This window comes from Rattus rattus, chromosome X (genome assembly GCF_011064425.1).
Source record: "Rattus rattus isolate New Zealand chromosome X, Rrattus_CSIRO_v1, whole genome shotgun sequence".
NCBI lineage: Eukaryota > Metazoa > Chordata > Mammalia > Rodentia > Muridae > Rattus > Rattus rattus.
Genome location: NC_046172.1, coordinates 89,918,990 through 89,936,177, shown reverse-complemented (window position 1 = coordinate 89,936,177; position 17,188 = coordinate 89,918,990). Strand labels below are relative to the sequence as shown.

Below are 17,188 nucleotides of genomic sequence, written 5' to 3'. Positions count from 1 at the left end.
TGTAAATGGGGGATAGCAGTGTTCATACTGACGGGGGTCTCTATGGGGGACTAGTTAAAAGGCATGGTGATCAGCACAATTATCACTGTCACTATTATTAGTGCTGTATCATAAAAATGTGCTATTCCGCTGACAATGAATCACTCTGCTTTTAGCTACTACCTTATTTTTCTCCTCTAGTGACTTGTGTCCTTCATGTTCAAATATTAACTACTTGGCAGACTGGTACCAGGTATTTTTCATGTGACCATGCTAATGGTGTCTGGAAGAATACTCGCATTAGCAATGAGCAGATAAGTGGGAACTCTGACCTACAATTGTCTAATAACTGCATATGCATATACCAGAAAGCCTGGAACAGGGTAGATAAGATGATAGAAGAATCCGAGTATAGAAATATTTCCACTAGATAAGAGAGCCCAAGGAGTTGGGATATAGGACATGATATTGCAAGCTAATTGACAAATCATCTCTATATGGAAAATTTAAGAATCTCATAAAATTAGATCGTCAAACACAGTTGGCACAATGAGGAATGTCAAGTTATATCATCAGGTAGCGTCCATAAGACATGCTCAAAAATCAACAGAGATTCTAAAGCTTCATTGGCTTGGAGAAACTTGCCATCCAAGGCTTTCTTAAATGCTCTTTTAAATGCATTGTGTTGTTGAGCTCAATGAAAATGACTAGAAGCTTTATCACTTGGTCAAGGAGTAGAAACAACAACAGAATGGACAAGACACCTATAACTGCAGAGTTGAGTTTAGAGGTATAGAATGAAAAAGCTGGTATTTTATGAAGCAACATAAATGACCGAAGAGTTTCACTGTTGGGATCGCACATACTCTTAGCAGTCCTGAAGGAATGGAATGAATAGCACTTGAATAACCAAACATTTAGGAGAAAAACAATTATACGGTAGTGCCTTGCTAAAGGTTTATAATTTCAGGCAATTATACAGGAAAGGATAAAGGATAAAAGGGAAGCTTTACACCACTCCAAGCACATACTCGGTCAGTCTGATGAAGTAATTACAATCATAAAATATTCTTCATGTCTCACCGGAATGGAAACAAGCTACTTAATTTACTTAAAGCTACATTCAGGTTTAAGTTCTAGGTGGTACATATATCAACGAGTTAAGACAAATACAAATTTTGCCATTAGAAAAGGTTAGGTCATTTACATTATTTTTTTTTTTTTTAAACTAAGATAAAGAACCCAGTCACCTGCCATCGGATTTTGGAAGGCACCCTTCCACTGACAGGTGCGCAAGGATGGATACACACAGCTGTAATTCATGCAGGTCAAAAATGTGTCGATTTGAGAAGTTTGAACATCTTCAGGAGAATACATAGGTAGAAATGCAACATCAATCGCAATCTCATGGTTCAAACCTGTGAGAGAAAGACCATTTGTTATTAAATGTTCAGTGGCTTAACATATTTTTGCTACTTTGAGTTTCATGCTTTGATCCTACCTAACATGTGCCAAAAGAGTTTGAGGCCTGTGAAAACCTGTTGACATACTGGGAACTAAATTCAGTTGCATGATGCATCTCAAAATACCTACTACCATGTATCTTAGTTCTATATATTTTTTCTGTATAATATTAAACTATTAAAAGCAGAAAATTTATGGGTTAAAATCACATGTTGAAATACACTCATTTGTGGATTTATTTAGCCATACCTCACTGTTATAAGTAATTATATATAAGGTCAAGGTAGGATTCAACTATGTCTGACATATTTTCATATCTTTAAGAAAATAAATCTAGTTGAAGATAAAAACTCATGTTAATTGTACATGGTATATTTAGACTTGAATTTTGTTTGAATTAAAAAAAAACCTACGATTCCTATATTCAATGTTTGTTTTCTCTGAAACAAAAGTGGTTGAGAGATTCAGGAAACCTGATCTTTAATCATGGCCTTCTTTGTACTCAGCCTGAGTGTGAGACTGAAATCATGTAAGTTTCCTTTTGCTCTAAAATTAAATGTACAGTCAAATAAATACAAGAATGCCCTCTTTCCATACCAGAAAACTCAGTTGAAACGTTGCCAAATGGTGGGATATTGGTTATCTCTATAGATCTTGTGATACCTACATCTATCCTTCTTTTAAAATCCATAAAAGGCTTGGCTTTTGCCTCTAAACCACCCTTGAAAACAGGTAAGGTAACATTTATATGAAAATAGCACACTCCTAACATTGATTCAATCTGGTGAGCAGTGTGACAAATTTGTGTTCCTTCTACCCTATTCTTGCTTTTAGCTGACTCATAGCCAAAGCTAATAAAAAAGTGACAACTACATATGAGTCAACTGAGACGTACATTCAATCTGTTTCAATCAATCTGTAGAGTGCTAAAGGAAGAAAAACATTCAGTCCTGTGTTTCGCTATGACTCTTTGTTTCTATGGTTACTTTATGTGACGTATGGGAAATCTTGGCTTGACTTTTGTTTCCTAGATATGAAACTAAGTTTGATAAAGTACCTGAAGAGATCAAGTACCACAGTCTAGTGAAGACCATCTGAAAATTCAGTCTCTCATTGTCAGTGGATTTTTATACGTTTTACTGCATGCATACTTACATGTGAGAGAGGAGGAAAGAAGGGGCAGAGGGGATAATGGTGAAACAGAGTTGCTGGGAAAAAGGGCCATTAGCATTGCCACGATAGAAACGAAGATCAACAAACATTAGTCAGATCAGTCATGGAAAGCTCTGTTAGTTCCCACACTCATATCTCCCCAAGTTTTCCAAGGACTTGACAGTGTTGAAAAGCCCACAATCTGAGCTTTATTTTATATCAGAATTAGTGCCCTCTTCATTTCGTTTGAGCCAAACAAAAATTTCCCCCCCAGACATTTATACACACACACACACACACACACACACACACACACACACACACACACACACACACTCATAAAGGCTAACTTCTAACCATATTTAATTATGAAAATACATGAAATTAATAGTGTTCACAAATAATAGAAGAGAAGTTCACCTACCTAGGATGGTTACTTCAAAATGTCCAAGGCTTCGGGCACTCTGAAATTCATCCAGTTTTGGGGGCTTTCCTTCTGGTGGTACATATTTTGCAGGCTGAGAATTAAACTGCTGGGTGAGAAACTTTTCATGCCCCAAAATAAATTTCCGTGGAATACTTTCAGGATCGACGTGACCATAATGTAGGTGGTCTCTCAAGCTAAACTTCTTATCTCGCCACAGCTGACTCTCCCATCTATCGTTTATGATTCTTTTGAACTTCCCTGTGGCATTAGCAGTTAAATTTTCTCGACCTGTTCAAAATACAATGAGATAGGCACAATTGGCCCATAAAGGAGCTGAATCAAGGCACTCACTGCATTAAAGAGGACAGATTAATAAGGAAGAGTTAAGCAGCTTTAAAAATCAATCACTAACAAAATGAAAATTGAGTATTCAAGTTAGGAAAGGGGTCTAGAGTGATGGCTCGGTTGGTTAAGAACACTTGTTCTTGCAGAGGACCTGAGTTGAGCACTCACATGGTGACTCACAACTGTCCATAACTCCAGTTTCAGGGGCTCGAATGCTCTCTTCTGACCTATGCATGTACTAGGCAACACATGGTGCTATCTGTCACACATGCAGTCAAAATAAGCATCCATAATAAAATAAATCTTAAAACTGTGTAAAGTTTTTTTAATCTAGAAAGAATAAATTTATCTTTCTAAATAAATTCTTTCCTCCAGAACACAGGGTGATGTACTCTTTCCCATTTGTTAGAATTGTCGAGATTTGTAATTCATCTTTTTAGCATTTCTACATTTTCCAAATGCTCTTAAATAAACATGTTTCTTTTACTTTATGTAATACAACCAAGTGAAATTGAATTCCTGGCAGTGGTAATATTCCCTCATTTATTTATTGTTGTGTCAGTTAGCTTCAACTGTTCAACTGTCAACTTGCCATGGCTCAGAGTCTTGAGGGCATCTCAATCTCCAGAGAATTGTCCAGATCAAACAGCTCCGGAGCCATGTCTGTGAGACATTACCATGACTAATAATTGATGGGGGAGGGCTCAGGTCCCTGTAGGCAGTGCTCTACCTGGGCTGTACGGTAGCTTAGCAAGCCAGAGGAAGCAAGCCAATAAGCATCATTCCTCTCTGGTTTCTGCTTCAGTTCCTTCCTTCTGGTTCCTGCCTTTGTCTTTCCCTCAATGATGGATGGATTCTCATGTGTAAGCCAAACAGATCCTTTCCTACCTCGTTGCTTTGTGGCCAGTGTTTTGAGTAACGGCAACAGAGAGGCACACCAAAATAGCTTGTATTTCAGCCTCAGGCTAGTCCGAGATGGACTATTAACCTCTTTTATGCAAACCGAGGCTGGTCCTTGAACCTCTGGAACATTCTATGCTTTGGGCTCCTGAAGGCCGTGGGGTTACAGGTGACTATAGAAATCACTCATTATTGGTAGAATTCAAGCCTAAAATATAAACTGTTAATTTCTGCTATATATATGTGTTTATATATATATATATATATGTGTGTGTGTGTGTGTGTGTGTGTGTGTGTGTGTGTGTGTGTGTGTGCGCGCGTGTGAGATATGGTAAAGAAAGAGGCAAATAATTGAGGTGAAAACTCTCAGGACTTGGGCTGGTAAACTGGCTCTGTGGGTAAGGGAGGTTGCTGTAGAGCCTGACAATCTGAGCTCAACCCCAAGGACTCAACATGGTAGTGAAGGGACAATCAACTCTCACAAATTGTCCTCTGAACTCTACATGTGCGTACACACATACACACACACACACACACACACACACAAATGTATAAAAAGGTCTCTATTCTTATTCTTTATTTTTTATTTGAAGTTGTATATGTGTACAACATATGCATGTGTGCATGCACATACATATGCATATAGGGTTAGAGGGTAATGACTGTTTTCATCAACATTTCATATTGCTTTCCATCTTATTTTATTGAGACAGGCTCTTTGTTTTTCTCTCCATCTTTATTAAATTGGGTATTTCTTATTTACATTTCAAATGTTATTCCCTTTCCTGGTTTCCAGGCCAACATCCCCCTAGCCCCTCCCCTTCCTCTTTAACTGAACATGAAACTTTCTGATCATATAGACTGGCTGGCCACCAACCTCCAGATAGCTGCCTGTTTCTGTGTCCATGGCGGTGGAGTTTGCTTCTGTTTTTAAGTGGGTGTTAGGGATCTGAGCTCAGCCTGTCAGACTCACAGTGCAAGTGCTTTGATGAGGGAGCCATTTCCCTAGGACCTTATTTGCAATTAAGGAGTCAATTCATTATCTATGTACAATTCAACTGGTATGTTTAATTTCTAAAGCAGAATATAAGTTATCCCTTCCCCATTAAAACATTCGTTCAACAATTATTAGGTATACATCAAACATGGTGCTAAAGAATCTGGCACAAATAGTACTTTGATTGAATAACACGCCATTAGAAGTAAAGATACATTCATGCTAAAATAAGACCGAAAAGCAGATTTAAAAATAGGAGTTTCATGCTGTCATTTCTACAGGCTAAAGCAAGCTACTTAATAAGCAAATGTAATTTTAAGTGAACCAAGTTTGCCAAGTTGCTTCTTTGCAGTCGCTTATGTCCTGCTGTTGATTCCTGTCCTAGAAGAAACCTTGAGGAGACACAGGCAGCAACAAGGTGTCACCACTATTACCTTTCATATTTTACTCTACCCATAAGCCAACCACAGAGCTTAGTTTTTAAAGAGTAGCTGGAGATATACTGAAAAATTATTATATGTTAAAAGGTAGTGTTCCAAGGGAAGATATAGAAACTGAACACATACTTCTGTGTCACCAGTGCCATAAGAGTTATTTTAAATCCAAAAATCAAGCTGATGGATAGTGCCATGATGATGATTTATAATAAAATGGATAGATGAATAAATCACACACAAAAGCAAAGGAATAACTCAAATGCAAGAAAGTAGGAGTAAATAGAAGATTGGGAAATGATCTTAGAGTTTTTAAGAAGTTTCCTATGAAGTACATGGGGCAGCAGAAAGTTGCCGAGCGTAGTGGCACAAGCCTCCAGTCTTAGCTCTGAAAGGCAGAGGCATGAAGCTTGTGACTTTGAGATCCGGGTGTGTTGTTCGACCTTTCTAAGAGAAAAAGACGAACAGCAGCAAGCAACGACTCACTACTTCAGCGACCCAAACCACACTGGACATTCCCACAGCATGAACAAGTCATATATCATTTTAATCTTTTGAAAACAAATATTTATCTTACAGAAATATCATATCTTGGCAGAAATAAGTCTCACACATACATACACAAAGTCACATTCACACACACATATACACATATCTACCCCACAACTCGTTACCTCTGTAGGATATTGGGATCCAAATCATTAGTTTGAACACTGACAAAGAAAAATGAACTACATGTCTACATAAGCTTCTCGGCCAGGAATTGTCTCCTTCTAGACCTGTTTATCTTCTCGGGCAATGAATAAAGAAGGAAATATAAAATTATATGAACTTTTGGACCTCAGCATTGGTCTAATAGCTGAAAACATCAAGAAACAAGGAAACTTTCTAATAGTCTAGAGAAAAGGCAGAGCAAGTGTGTTAAAGCCCTCAAACGGGTAACAAGGAACAAGGAAAAACAAAACACCAGACTGAGTCTCCCTTTCACAGTCAGCCCTAATCACATAAGCATGTAAGTAACACAAACGAACTCAGCAGGGTGTGTGTGTGTGTGTGTGTGTGTGTACATAATGAAATAAATAATATGACGCTGTGGGTAGGGCACTTGAGAAGCATGAGCAGAGGAGAATAGGGTGGAAATAATGACTCCAAAAAAAATGTAATTTAATAAAGAAAACATTTAATTATAAAAAAAATTAAACAGAGATTGTCAGGACTGAGCAAGAAAGCTGGACAACAAGAGCTTAGAGCAATCCCGTGAACACATAGTCCAGATACAGACAACTTCAGCACAGCAGAAAAGCTGTGTGGACTTCTAGTGGCCTTTGCTCTGGCCCTCCCTAGGTACAGCAGGATTCAAAGGTACAGAAAGAAGCCAGGGCTTACTGTGTGCGGTCCTGGTCCTGGACACCTTGTTCAATTACTATGTAGCTTTTTTCTCTCTGTGTTCTTTAGGTTGTGAGCGGGTGGGGGTGGGGGGGATGGGGTGTGCGAGCTCGTGAGTCTGTGGAGGCCAAAGGTCAACATCAGCTATCTTTTTCTTTGCGTTCCACCTTAGTTTATTTATTAACATTTTTTCATGCAACATAGTTTGAGAATATTCTTTACCTCTCCCACAGTTCCTCCCAGATCATCTTGGCCTTCCAATTCATGGTTTTCTCTCAGAAACAAACAAAAACCCCCCAGGAAAGTAAATAAATGAATAAAACAATCAAAAACCTTGAAAATCAATGTTTTGATTTCCATCTTCTGTTTTTAGACAGGATGTCTCAGCAAACTTACTCTATTTTTAGCTTGGTCGGTGGGCCAGCAAGCTCAGAGTATCTCCCACTCTCCTTTGGGCCCCATACTCGCCAGGGCTTACTGCTGTGAGCTGCCCTGCCTAGCTTTTTACACTGCTGGAGATCCAGACTCAGGTCTCCATTCCCGTGCAAGCACTTTACTCACTGAACCATTTCCAAGACCAATTTAGATCTCTTCTAACCTGCCAGGGCATACCTGAAGTACAACATAAGGTCCTGATCTCTGGTTCGTGTCACTTACTTAAGGCTGAAAAGGCAGTTAGTTGGTCTGCCTTAAAAGCACAGTGAAGTGGATAAACTACCTTCAGAAATCTAAATCAGGAGATTGGATTTGTCCTGATTGTCCAAGGTCACAGAGGAAAAGGCAGTTTGAAATTTTGGGTTTGAAACTGGTGCATTCAAATCACACATACATCATACAGAGGTAATTGGGAGAAGGCTCCCTCTGAGTGGCAAACTCAGAAAAGCCTGAGACCTTAATTAAGCTTTCACTTCAAGCTGCTCCGAAGGCTCTGGGGAGGTCTAGGTAAGAACTGAAGGAGGGACACAGCACAGAGCCAATCGGTCAAGGCTGGGAGAAGTATTTTATTTTAATTTCTGCTGTTTGGGGATATGTCTGTCAGGACAATAGAGGAACACAGTTGAGCAACGGAATTGTGTAGCCACATACAATGAGTTTCTCCCAAGAATTGGAGGAAGTTACAAGAAAAAAGGGACATTTGTAGTTTTTAGGGGGTGGAGGGACAGCAAGCCCTTTGAGGAAGAAAAGGCTGATTTCTATAGTCACTGCATCATAATATTCTAAATGTTCAGTTTTCAAGAAGAAACCAAAACATTACAAAAGGGAAAGGGGATTTATTAGTTTTTATATTTTGCTGTTTGATTTTTCTGTTTTTTTCATGACTCATGGTATTTAATAGCATAATTACTTAATAGCATCATATTTCATATTATTACTGTTTCCACAAACAGCGAAACATAAAAATAATAGCAATATAGGAAAAAAATCAAAATTAAACCAGAGAAACAGTACTTGAACCGAAGTCAAAACATCAAAGAGGAAAAACTACAATAATAAAAATCAAACAAATAAACCCACGGGGATGGGAGACAATTACAGAAAAAGAGAATTCAGTCGAGGGCTCTTTTTGAGAAGGCAGGAAAGAGTAAGGAAAATGGGAGGTCCATTAAGGAGCACAAAGGGAACTGAGTTCAGAAAGCCTGGGCCTAGGGAACAGGTGTGGCAACCTTAGGCTGACCAGAGCTGATGTTATCAGTAATAAAGGACGGGAAGGCAAGAGTGCTTGAGGAAAGAATGGCTCTAGGTTTCACAATGAGACCCATTATAACAAAATAGGTGAAAGGCATGAGGAAAGAAACACAGCGAATGCTTAAAAAAAACAATATAGGAATATAAAAGAAAAACTGGGCAACAAATGTTTATGAAATGGGGAAGGAACCTTCACTGGTGGGACTACAATACAGCCAGTGTGGAACTCATTGAGGATGTTCATAAAAATAGAACTATTTTATGATTCTGCCATAACAATTTTAGGCACAGAATCAAGATGGTAAGACCATCCCTGAACCAAGGAAAGAGGCCTCAGAAGAAATCTAACCTCCCTCCATAGCTTTTAGTTCCAGGCTGTGTGGATAAAATGTCTGCTGTTCTAAGCCCTGATTATGTGACCCTTGCAAATGTATGCTGTTCTAAGCCCTGACTATGTGACCCTTGCAAATGAACAGAGTTGCTAACCTCTGATGGAGTTCTTGTCTCTTCACTTGAGACAAAGTGTGGGGACCTGAGAAGGCGTTAGCATTGACTCATTGCTTTCCTACTTTCAGTTTCCATCAGCATCTAAGATTAGTTACATTTTCAAAGTTATGGCTCATTTCATTTCTTGTTCTTCAGTTTTATAACCACAACTATGTATTTCTGGCCTTCATCCTCGCATCTGGGCATGTTTGCCCATAGAATTGTTTTCTACCTGTCTCCATAGAGCCACTAGAGTAAAGTCTTAAAATGAAAAGAAAACAATGCAATTCTTTATTATCTTCAAAACTCTTTGTTTTGATGTCTAAATTACAAGATTCTTCCTATAGTATGTCCTTCATTGATTTGATCCTTTGGCATGTCATTAGTCATTAGACTACTTTCTGCCTCTTCTTTTGATGAAGCCCACCAAAACTATAACAGGCTCCCAGACATTAGCACGACTGACTCCATGATGGAAGTGCCACCCGGGCTTTAAAACTCAGCACATAGACAGCACCATCAGCCAAAACTCAAACAAAGTCCATAGTTATGGGAAAGTCTCTAAGTAAATGTTCTAACTTTTGGCTTTTGTAGTTCTACTTCTGGCTAACTGTTCTTGTTACCTGAAGTGTGTCGACCCAGGACATAGTTCTTGTGCTTAGAAGCTCATCTGGAGAAAGGCTTGGCGTTACCTCAGGATCCTGAACACCCAGTGTTGTCACCCACTGGCTAAGAATGACTTTGTATTGGCTTAAACCTATGTGTAAGTACTCTTTTTGATGAGTACCCTACAACTAAAAAGAAAAACCTTATTGTACCATATGAAATTTCTTCTTTTTGAGCTTGTGCAAAACTAATCTTTGCCTATATACCTGGTAATTTGTCAAAACTCTACTTATTGTTTATGAATTAATTAGGTATTTCACGGACAGAAGTCCCTCAAGCCCATTTTTACCTTTCTTAAGGAACCAGAAAAACTGGGTAAAGAGGGACAAACACAATATCAACATACTCATCAACCAGAGTTATCTATTTCTAAACTTAGGTCTGTCATTACTGCAAAAAGTGTGTTTATTAGTCTACCCTTACTCGTTGTGGAGAGATCACAGAGCAAGACGCCTATGGGCCTCTCTGTGGGACACTATCTTGTTCACTACTTGATTTAGGATGCTGCGGTACCATCATCGAGCAGGTGGATGGAGCTGTTATAGAAAAGGTACTGACTAGACACAAGGAAGTGGGCTAGTAAGCAGCATTCTGTCTTCATCTTTCCTTCAATGCTTGCCTCCAGATCCCAATTTTGAGCTATGTCTCTGGTTTCCTTCCTTGATGGATTGTAACCTGTAAGCTAAAATAAACCTATTTCTCCATTCCTCCCTAAGTTTCTTTTGGTTATGGCGCTTATCAGAGACAGACAGTAAACTCTAACAATTACTGAGCTATGTTCACGGCCTTTGGAATACTTTTTAAAGATTGATTTCTGCTGTTACTGTTTGCCTTTTGCCAACTTGACACAAACTAGGGTCATCTGGGAAGAAGGCATCTTCTTTCCTATAGGTCCATAGGACTGGATCGTAGGAAAGTTTGTAGGGCATTTTCTTGAATCATGATTTTTGTGGGAGGGGCTATATCACCTCGGGTAGTGCCACCCTTGACCTGATGTTCTGGGTGCTTTAAGAAACTAGGCTGACCAAGCCATTAAGCAGCATTTCTCTATGGCTTCTGTACCAGTTTTGCCCCAACTGCCCTGGATGATAGACTATAAATTATAAAATGAAATAAACACTTTCCTACCCAACTCGCTTTTGGTCATGAGGTAAAGCATTTCCCGTAGAAATATGAAGACAAGAGTTCAAATTCTATGAACCAAATAAAGCAGGTAATCCCAGTGATTCTAGAGGGATATAGAAGGCAGAAAACAGGAAAATCTTGGGATGCTCAGAACACACATAGCCTTGTGTACATAGTGGCAAACAAAAAGAGATGCTGTATCAAGGTAGAAGGTGAGAACCATCACTCAAGTTTATGGTCTGAGTTCCGCATGCCATAGCACACAGGCACCTGTACATACTCATGAGTACACATGTGTGCTCAACGCGCACACCTGTAATCACACACACACACACACACACACACACACACACACACACACACACACACACACACATCAAAACAAAACAAAACAAACTCCAACATTTCCATGTAGTTATTAATAAAAGTAACAAAAACTTTGGCACCATTTACTGATACATCACATTTAAGAAGATAATAGAAACAAAATGCTAGTTTCACCTTTGTTTAGGTGAAGGTTTGAAATAAAATTCACACCAAAAGCCAAAATGGAGGTAAAGGGCTAAAATCTTTAATCCAGAGAGATGATCCCTTGGCTTAAGACAGTGACTTGACGTGTGGGGAGGGGGTGCTGGGAGGAGAAGTGGGCTGTGATCCGGACGTAAAGTGAATAAATAAATTAATTAATGGGAAAAAGACTCCATTTAAACCAAATAATTATAGTTACTTTTGACCAGTACTAAATTACACTATGAAATTACTTCAGAAATCAACCCCAAGCTCAATCCTGTCAACCTTGTCAACCCTGTCAGTCCTGTCAACCCTGTCAGTCCTGTCAACCCTGTTAGTCCTGTCAACCCTGTCAGTCCTGTCAACCCTGTCAATCCTGTCAATAGGAAGTTACACTTGCTTAGAACACTGCATTCAATCTCCTCTTCCTTGAAAGCACCGTCCATGGCCAATTATAAACAAATGAACAAAGAAAGTCCCAAAGAAGACTTACTTTGATTTCTCTATTCTGCCTGCCAATTAAAATTCAACCTACTTAGCCATTCTTCTGCTAAAATAAAACTCACATTTGCTGCTATGCTACCAAAGGAACAAACATTTTTATAACTACTTTAATTCTCTTAAAGCTCATCATTAGTACATTTCTTACTACAAGTGATCCCTCACCTAATAGTGCAAGTTAAGGGACAGTAGAAAAATTTAAGAGAGAGCTGTAGGACAAAAATGCTGATGGGAGTCACTCTTAACACAGAAGCAATGGCCTTCATTTTGTAGTCACACTGTTGACATTTTAAGAGCACCTCCAAATGGATGGAACAGTGCACATTGCTAAGTGTGCTAAATGAGAGGCAATTTCTTTTGATAACAGGAAAAATATTTTGTGAACTTCTCTAAAACTGCAGTTTATTATAGATATTCGGCAAATGTTGTTGGGTAGTAATCAAGTATGCGACATTTGAATTTTCTAGCACAATGAATAATACTGTACAAACTTATGTGGCAAAAAATGTCTCTTTGAGCACTTTTCTTCTCTCCTTCAGGAGTTGCTGTGCTTTGAAACGTCCACTGTAGGACTAAAACATACTAAATATTTAGAAATAAACATTTCTTTTAGTTAAAAGAGCAGTTTGCTGTTAGCAGCAGTTAGGATCATGAGCACATAGCACATGGCCACAGTCACAAGACTCTCTGACGAGATTGCGATCATTTCCCTCGCACACACATCTGTCCTTCTTCCTGGAGGCATCAACTTTAATTCTCATTTCTGCGTGTCAGTGTTTTCTGCTTTGTATCTGGGGCTAATTTATTCCTTTTAGCCAATAGCTTCTCTATGTTGATGATGAATCTCTTTAAAGCACATTTTACCTTTTCAATACTTGTAGCTGTTCAGATAAATTAATAACAAAAATGAGTTAAGCATCCAAGTATACACATTTATGGTGTGCAATAAAATGCTTGCATATGTGTATACAATGTATAATGATGAAAGCAAGGGAACAGAAAGATCTATTACCTCATAAACTTAGCATTTGTGTTTGGATCCATATTTCTAATCTCTTCTAGGTATGTACAATCAAATGTCAACTCTACTTGCCTTAATGTGTTATAGAGCACTAGAAATAAGTCCTGTTTACTGTACCTTATAAGCATGCTTATATTCCTAGTCCCAGGCTCTGGCAGTCACTATTATGGTTGCATGAACTTTTCAATAGTCTTAATGATGACTTAAACCAATATGAGAAGCTTCGCCTCTTGCTAATAGGAGCCATAACACAACGCTAGAGAATGAAATCAAATACTAATGGGCGTGCAACAGAGTTCCACCACCTTTTGTAAGAAATAATAATAGCTTAAACGGCAACACACGATGGAATGAACATACTTGGTATGTTGGGATTGTTTCCTTTCATTTGTGCAGAAGAATGTGGCTGAGGAACAGGAACCCTGCAAATGATAAGAAAATGAGATAAACACAAATCATAAAAAAAGAAAGACTTAGATGGGAAAAACCTAATTGAGCCCATTTAGAATTTATTTTTTCTTTCTTTCTTTTTTTTCAGAGCTGGGGGACCGAATCAGGGCCTTGAGCTTTGCTAGTAAGTGCCTACCACTGAGCTGAATTCCCAACCCTAGAATCTATTTTAATTAATAATTTAATTCAATACATTTCTTAAAGTAATACATTAAATATATCCATAATTATCAAAATTCCATACATAATATAGTTCAAAAGCCCTCCAAAGGAGTTAAATTTTATTATAAAAAGGAACATTTAACTTCATTATATATCAACTAAAGATGCAAACATTTTCACTATCATATGAAAATCATATCATATCAAAATAAGTGCAATGACCTGGTTTGTTCTCCTGTTTTCTTCAACAGTTCTGCAAAACAACCATCTTCCCTGTCCTACAACTTTACTTTGCAGTTAGTTCCATACTACTTCAGATCTGCATGTCTTTTTTTTTAAGCAAGGAACAATTCTATGCCTCTTTTCTTCTGTTTGATTAACTCTCTTTCGCCCTTCAAACTTTAACTCAGTTATATCCAATAGAATCCTACCCTGATTTTATTTAGGGCTACCTGCTCCTTTTACAGGCCAAGATAGTACCAGGATAAACTATGTTGCCTGATGCTGTCCTCTGTGCATGACATGGCCACTGCCTTCTTGAACTATCAGCAGCTGGGATTACTAAAGATAGCACAAAAAGACTGGGCTCGTTGGTGTTCCTTTATAAAGGGAGGGAGCTGAAATTTTCCTACCCTTCCTTGAATTGAATTCTATAAGCACTTAACAGTGGCTAAGAATGGGGGAGGGATGGTACTTCAGTGGTATAGCTGGTTCCAGTAAATGACTCCTTACCCTGTTAATAATCCCAATTAAACTTACTGGTGTAAGAAGTTAGGCCTGAAAAGAATCATTTGAAATAGATGTTTGTCCGTCTTACCAGAGAAGTTCACCCAACGCACAATCCTAATCTATGACACAACAGAATTAAAGAGGAATCTTGGAGGAGAAGTAGCATTGTGTCTGTGGGCTATGAAGCATACAATTGAAGCTAAGCTGAGGGTAGAGCATCTATGCAGGGAATGCAGGTAGGGTTGCCCTTCTTGGTGTGGTATAGAATCTTGTGCCTTCTTGCTTTAGTAGCCTTTGCATTGTCCCTGGCAAGGTAAACAAGGCTACTGTGTTGAAGGTGGGCTATCCCTGGAGAATTCCACATTGACAGTCTTCCTCTATGTATTATGGAATGGCAAGATGTTGTGATGTATGGATAGCATCTATCATGTGTATATGGAGATGCCCCCCAAATGGTTGAGAATAATATATTATAATACACAGAAATAACATTTCTGGGACAGACTCTTTTTTTTTTTCGGAGCTGGGGACCGAACCCAGGGCCTTGCACTTGCGAGGCAAGCGCTCTACCACTGAGCTAAATCCCCAACCCCTCTGGGACAGACTCTTAAGCAAGTTGTGGTGTCAGTTGTGTGGTCCTGGGCAAAAGATAAGCAACCGAGTTCCAGTTTTCTGCCTAGAATGATTCTGCCTATGTCATGGAGGAACTAGAAGAAGAAGAAAAAAAAACCCATGTGGATGCTGTGCTCTGCACTAGCTACTAAGTTAGCAGGAAAAGTAGAAGATAGAGAGGAAAGGGGGAGAGAGAATAGGATAGAGGCATTGACCTGCAATTTCTTATTGGAACATATGGAAAAGAGTAAAACTTATCTGTCCTAAATAGCCTCTCTTGGGATACCCAAAGTTGAATTCCACGGGAAGAACTGGGCAATGAAGATGGACAAAGAGAGGTGGAAGTGATATAAGATACCTCTCAGGTCCGGCCTTTGATACAGAGTGTGGTGCTTTGAATATGCTTGGTTCAGGGAGTGGTACTATTAGGAGGGGTTGCCTCATTGGAGTAGGTGTGGCCTTGTTTGAAGACATGTATTATTGTGAGGATGGGCTTTGAGACCCTCCTTCTAGCTGCCTGGAAGACAGTTTGCTCCTGGTTTCCTTTCGGTGAAGCTATAGAACTCTCAGTTCCTCCTGCACCATGCCTGTCTGGACACTGCCATGTTCCTGCCTTGGTGATAATGAACTGGACCTCTGAACCTGTAAGCCAGCCCCAATTAAATGTTGTCCTTTATGAGAGTTGCCTTGGACATGATGTCTCTTCATGGTAATGGAAACCCTAATTAAGACACAGAGGAAGGAAAAACATGCAGAATATAGTTGGAGCTTTAATAATGTCCTGAATAATAATGTGAATTACTGTAATCTAGAATAGTCTGACTTCGAACTATGCAGATTTCTAAAAGACAAAGAACTACATAATTGAGGGAAACTATTCTGAGGTGACCAAAAGAGCCCTTAGACACATTTTATCTTTGACTGAGGTATCCATGAACATCAGGAACTTGAAGGCAAAAGAATGACAAGCATTAGTGAAGGACATACGTATGTACAGGAAGTCTTTGATGCTCAGTTCATTGGGCCAGATAGGACTGTGTTCACACAACAGCCAAGGAAGGGGTTGGTTGATGCAGCAGGGACCCAGGGACTGCTATGGATGGAGCTTTAATGGCTTTGCTGAACTCCATGATGGCCCACAATCTTTGAGGTAGGACAGACTGAAAGACTTAGATTGGCATGTACATCAGCTTCGTAAATTGCTAAAGCAATTAAAAGGACTTAAGAAAAGACAAGAGCAGACTAAAGTGCTTGTCTAGATCACTCAAAAAGCAAATGTGGTAAGAAGTATGTGAAGCCAGAGTTTCTAAAGAAGAACAAGCCCAAAAGCGAAATTCAATTCTTGTGAGCCGTGAGAAAATGTTTAAGCCTGAATAGAAGTTAACGAAGGTATAGTGAGAGAGCAGTGAGTGTTAGTAAGACCAAGATTGTCTCAGGAGTGCACTTCGTCCCCAGAATTACTGATACACACCTCTCTTCTATAAGAAAGGATATTGGGAATGGGAATTTCTTAGTTCAGCTCAAGGCTGTCTCAGTAGCTGATGCAGTCAACGGAAAAGGCATCAGCCAGGTGGAGTTTGGCCGTAGAGATTTCCAGATGTAAGGAGCCTGTGAGGAAACAGCAGGTGAGCGAACAGTCTTGACTCTGGGACTGTCAGAGCAAAGAGGCCATGATCACACTTTGCAAGACAGTTTTATAGGTGATGTAATGCTAACCAGTGAGACTCTTTTTTTTGTAGATTTAGGAAAGCATCTGAGAGATATGAAAGCCCCCCAGAAGGAGGAAGGATAGAAGATCAGTTCACACAGGGCACAGGCACTCTGCAAACCTTTAAAACTCATGAGATCATTGTGGTTTGGAAAGGAACGGATGACAAACAAAAAAAAACTGAATGATAAAAATCCTGAAATACCCAGTGCCTATACAAGTTAAAAATCAGTTTCAGAATGTGAACAAAGGCACTCTGAACAGGCAGGAAAGGATGCTCCCAGAAGTCATGTGGTTATCAGATGAAATTTCTATTATCAGGGATGGACTACTTCCTTTTGATCTGCTATTCAGCAAAGATTCTGAGGTCCCTAAAACCAATATAAGCTTCTGATACTGCTGTTGACTCTCCGTCTGTTAGACTTTTGACTGAAGACACCACAGATTT

At 39.2% G+C, this 17,188-nt stretch overlaps 1 protein-coding gene across 1 annotated transcript in view; it reads right to left on the bottom strand.

Moving 5' to 3' along the window:
• The window catches only part of LOC116888073 (RPA-related protein RADX-like), a 128,632-nt gene that overhangs the window by 7,988 nt on the left and 103,456 nt on the right, over positions 1–17,188 (bottom strand). Inside the window, 4 exon segments of the mRNA XM_032889451.1 lie at positions 1,230–1,277; positions 1,279–1,397; positions 3,020–3,310; positions 13,440–13,501. Coding sequence (XP_032745342.1) covers positions 1,230–1,277; positions 1,279–1,397; positions 3,020–3,310; positions 13,440–13,501 — 520 coding nt within the window.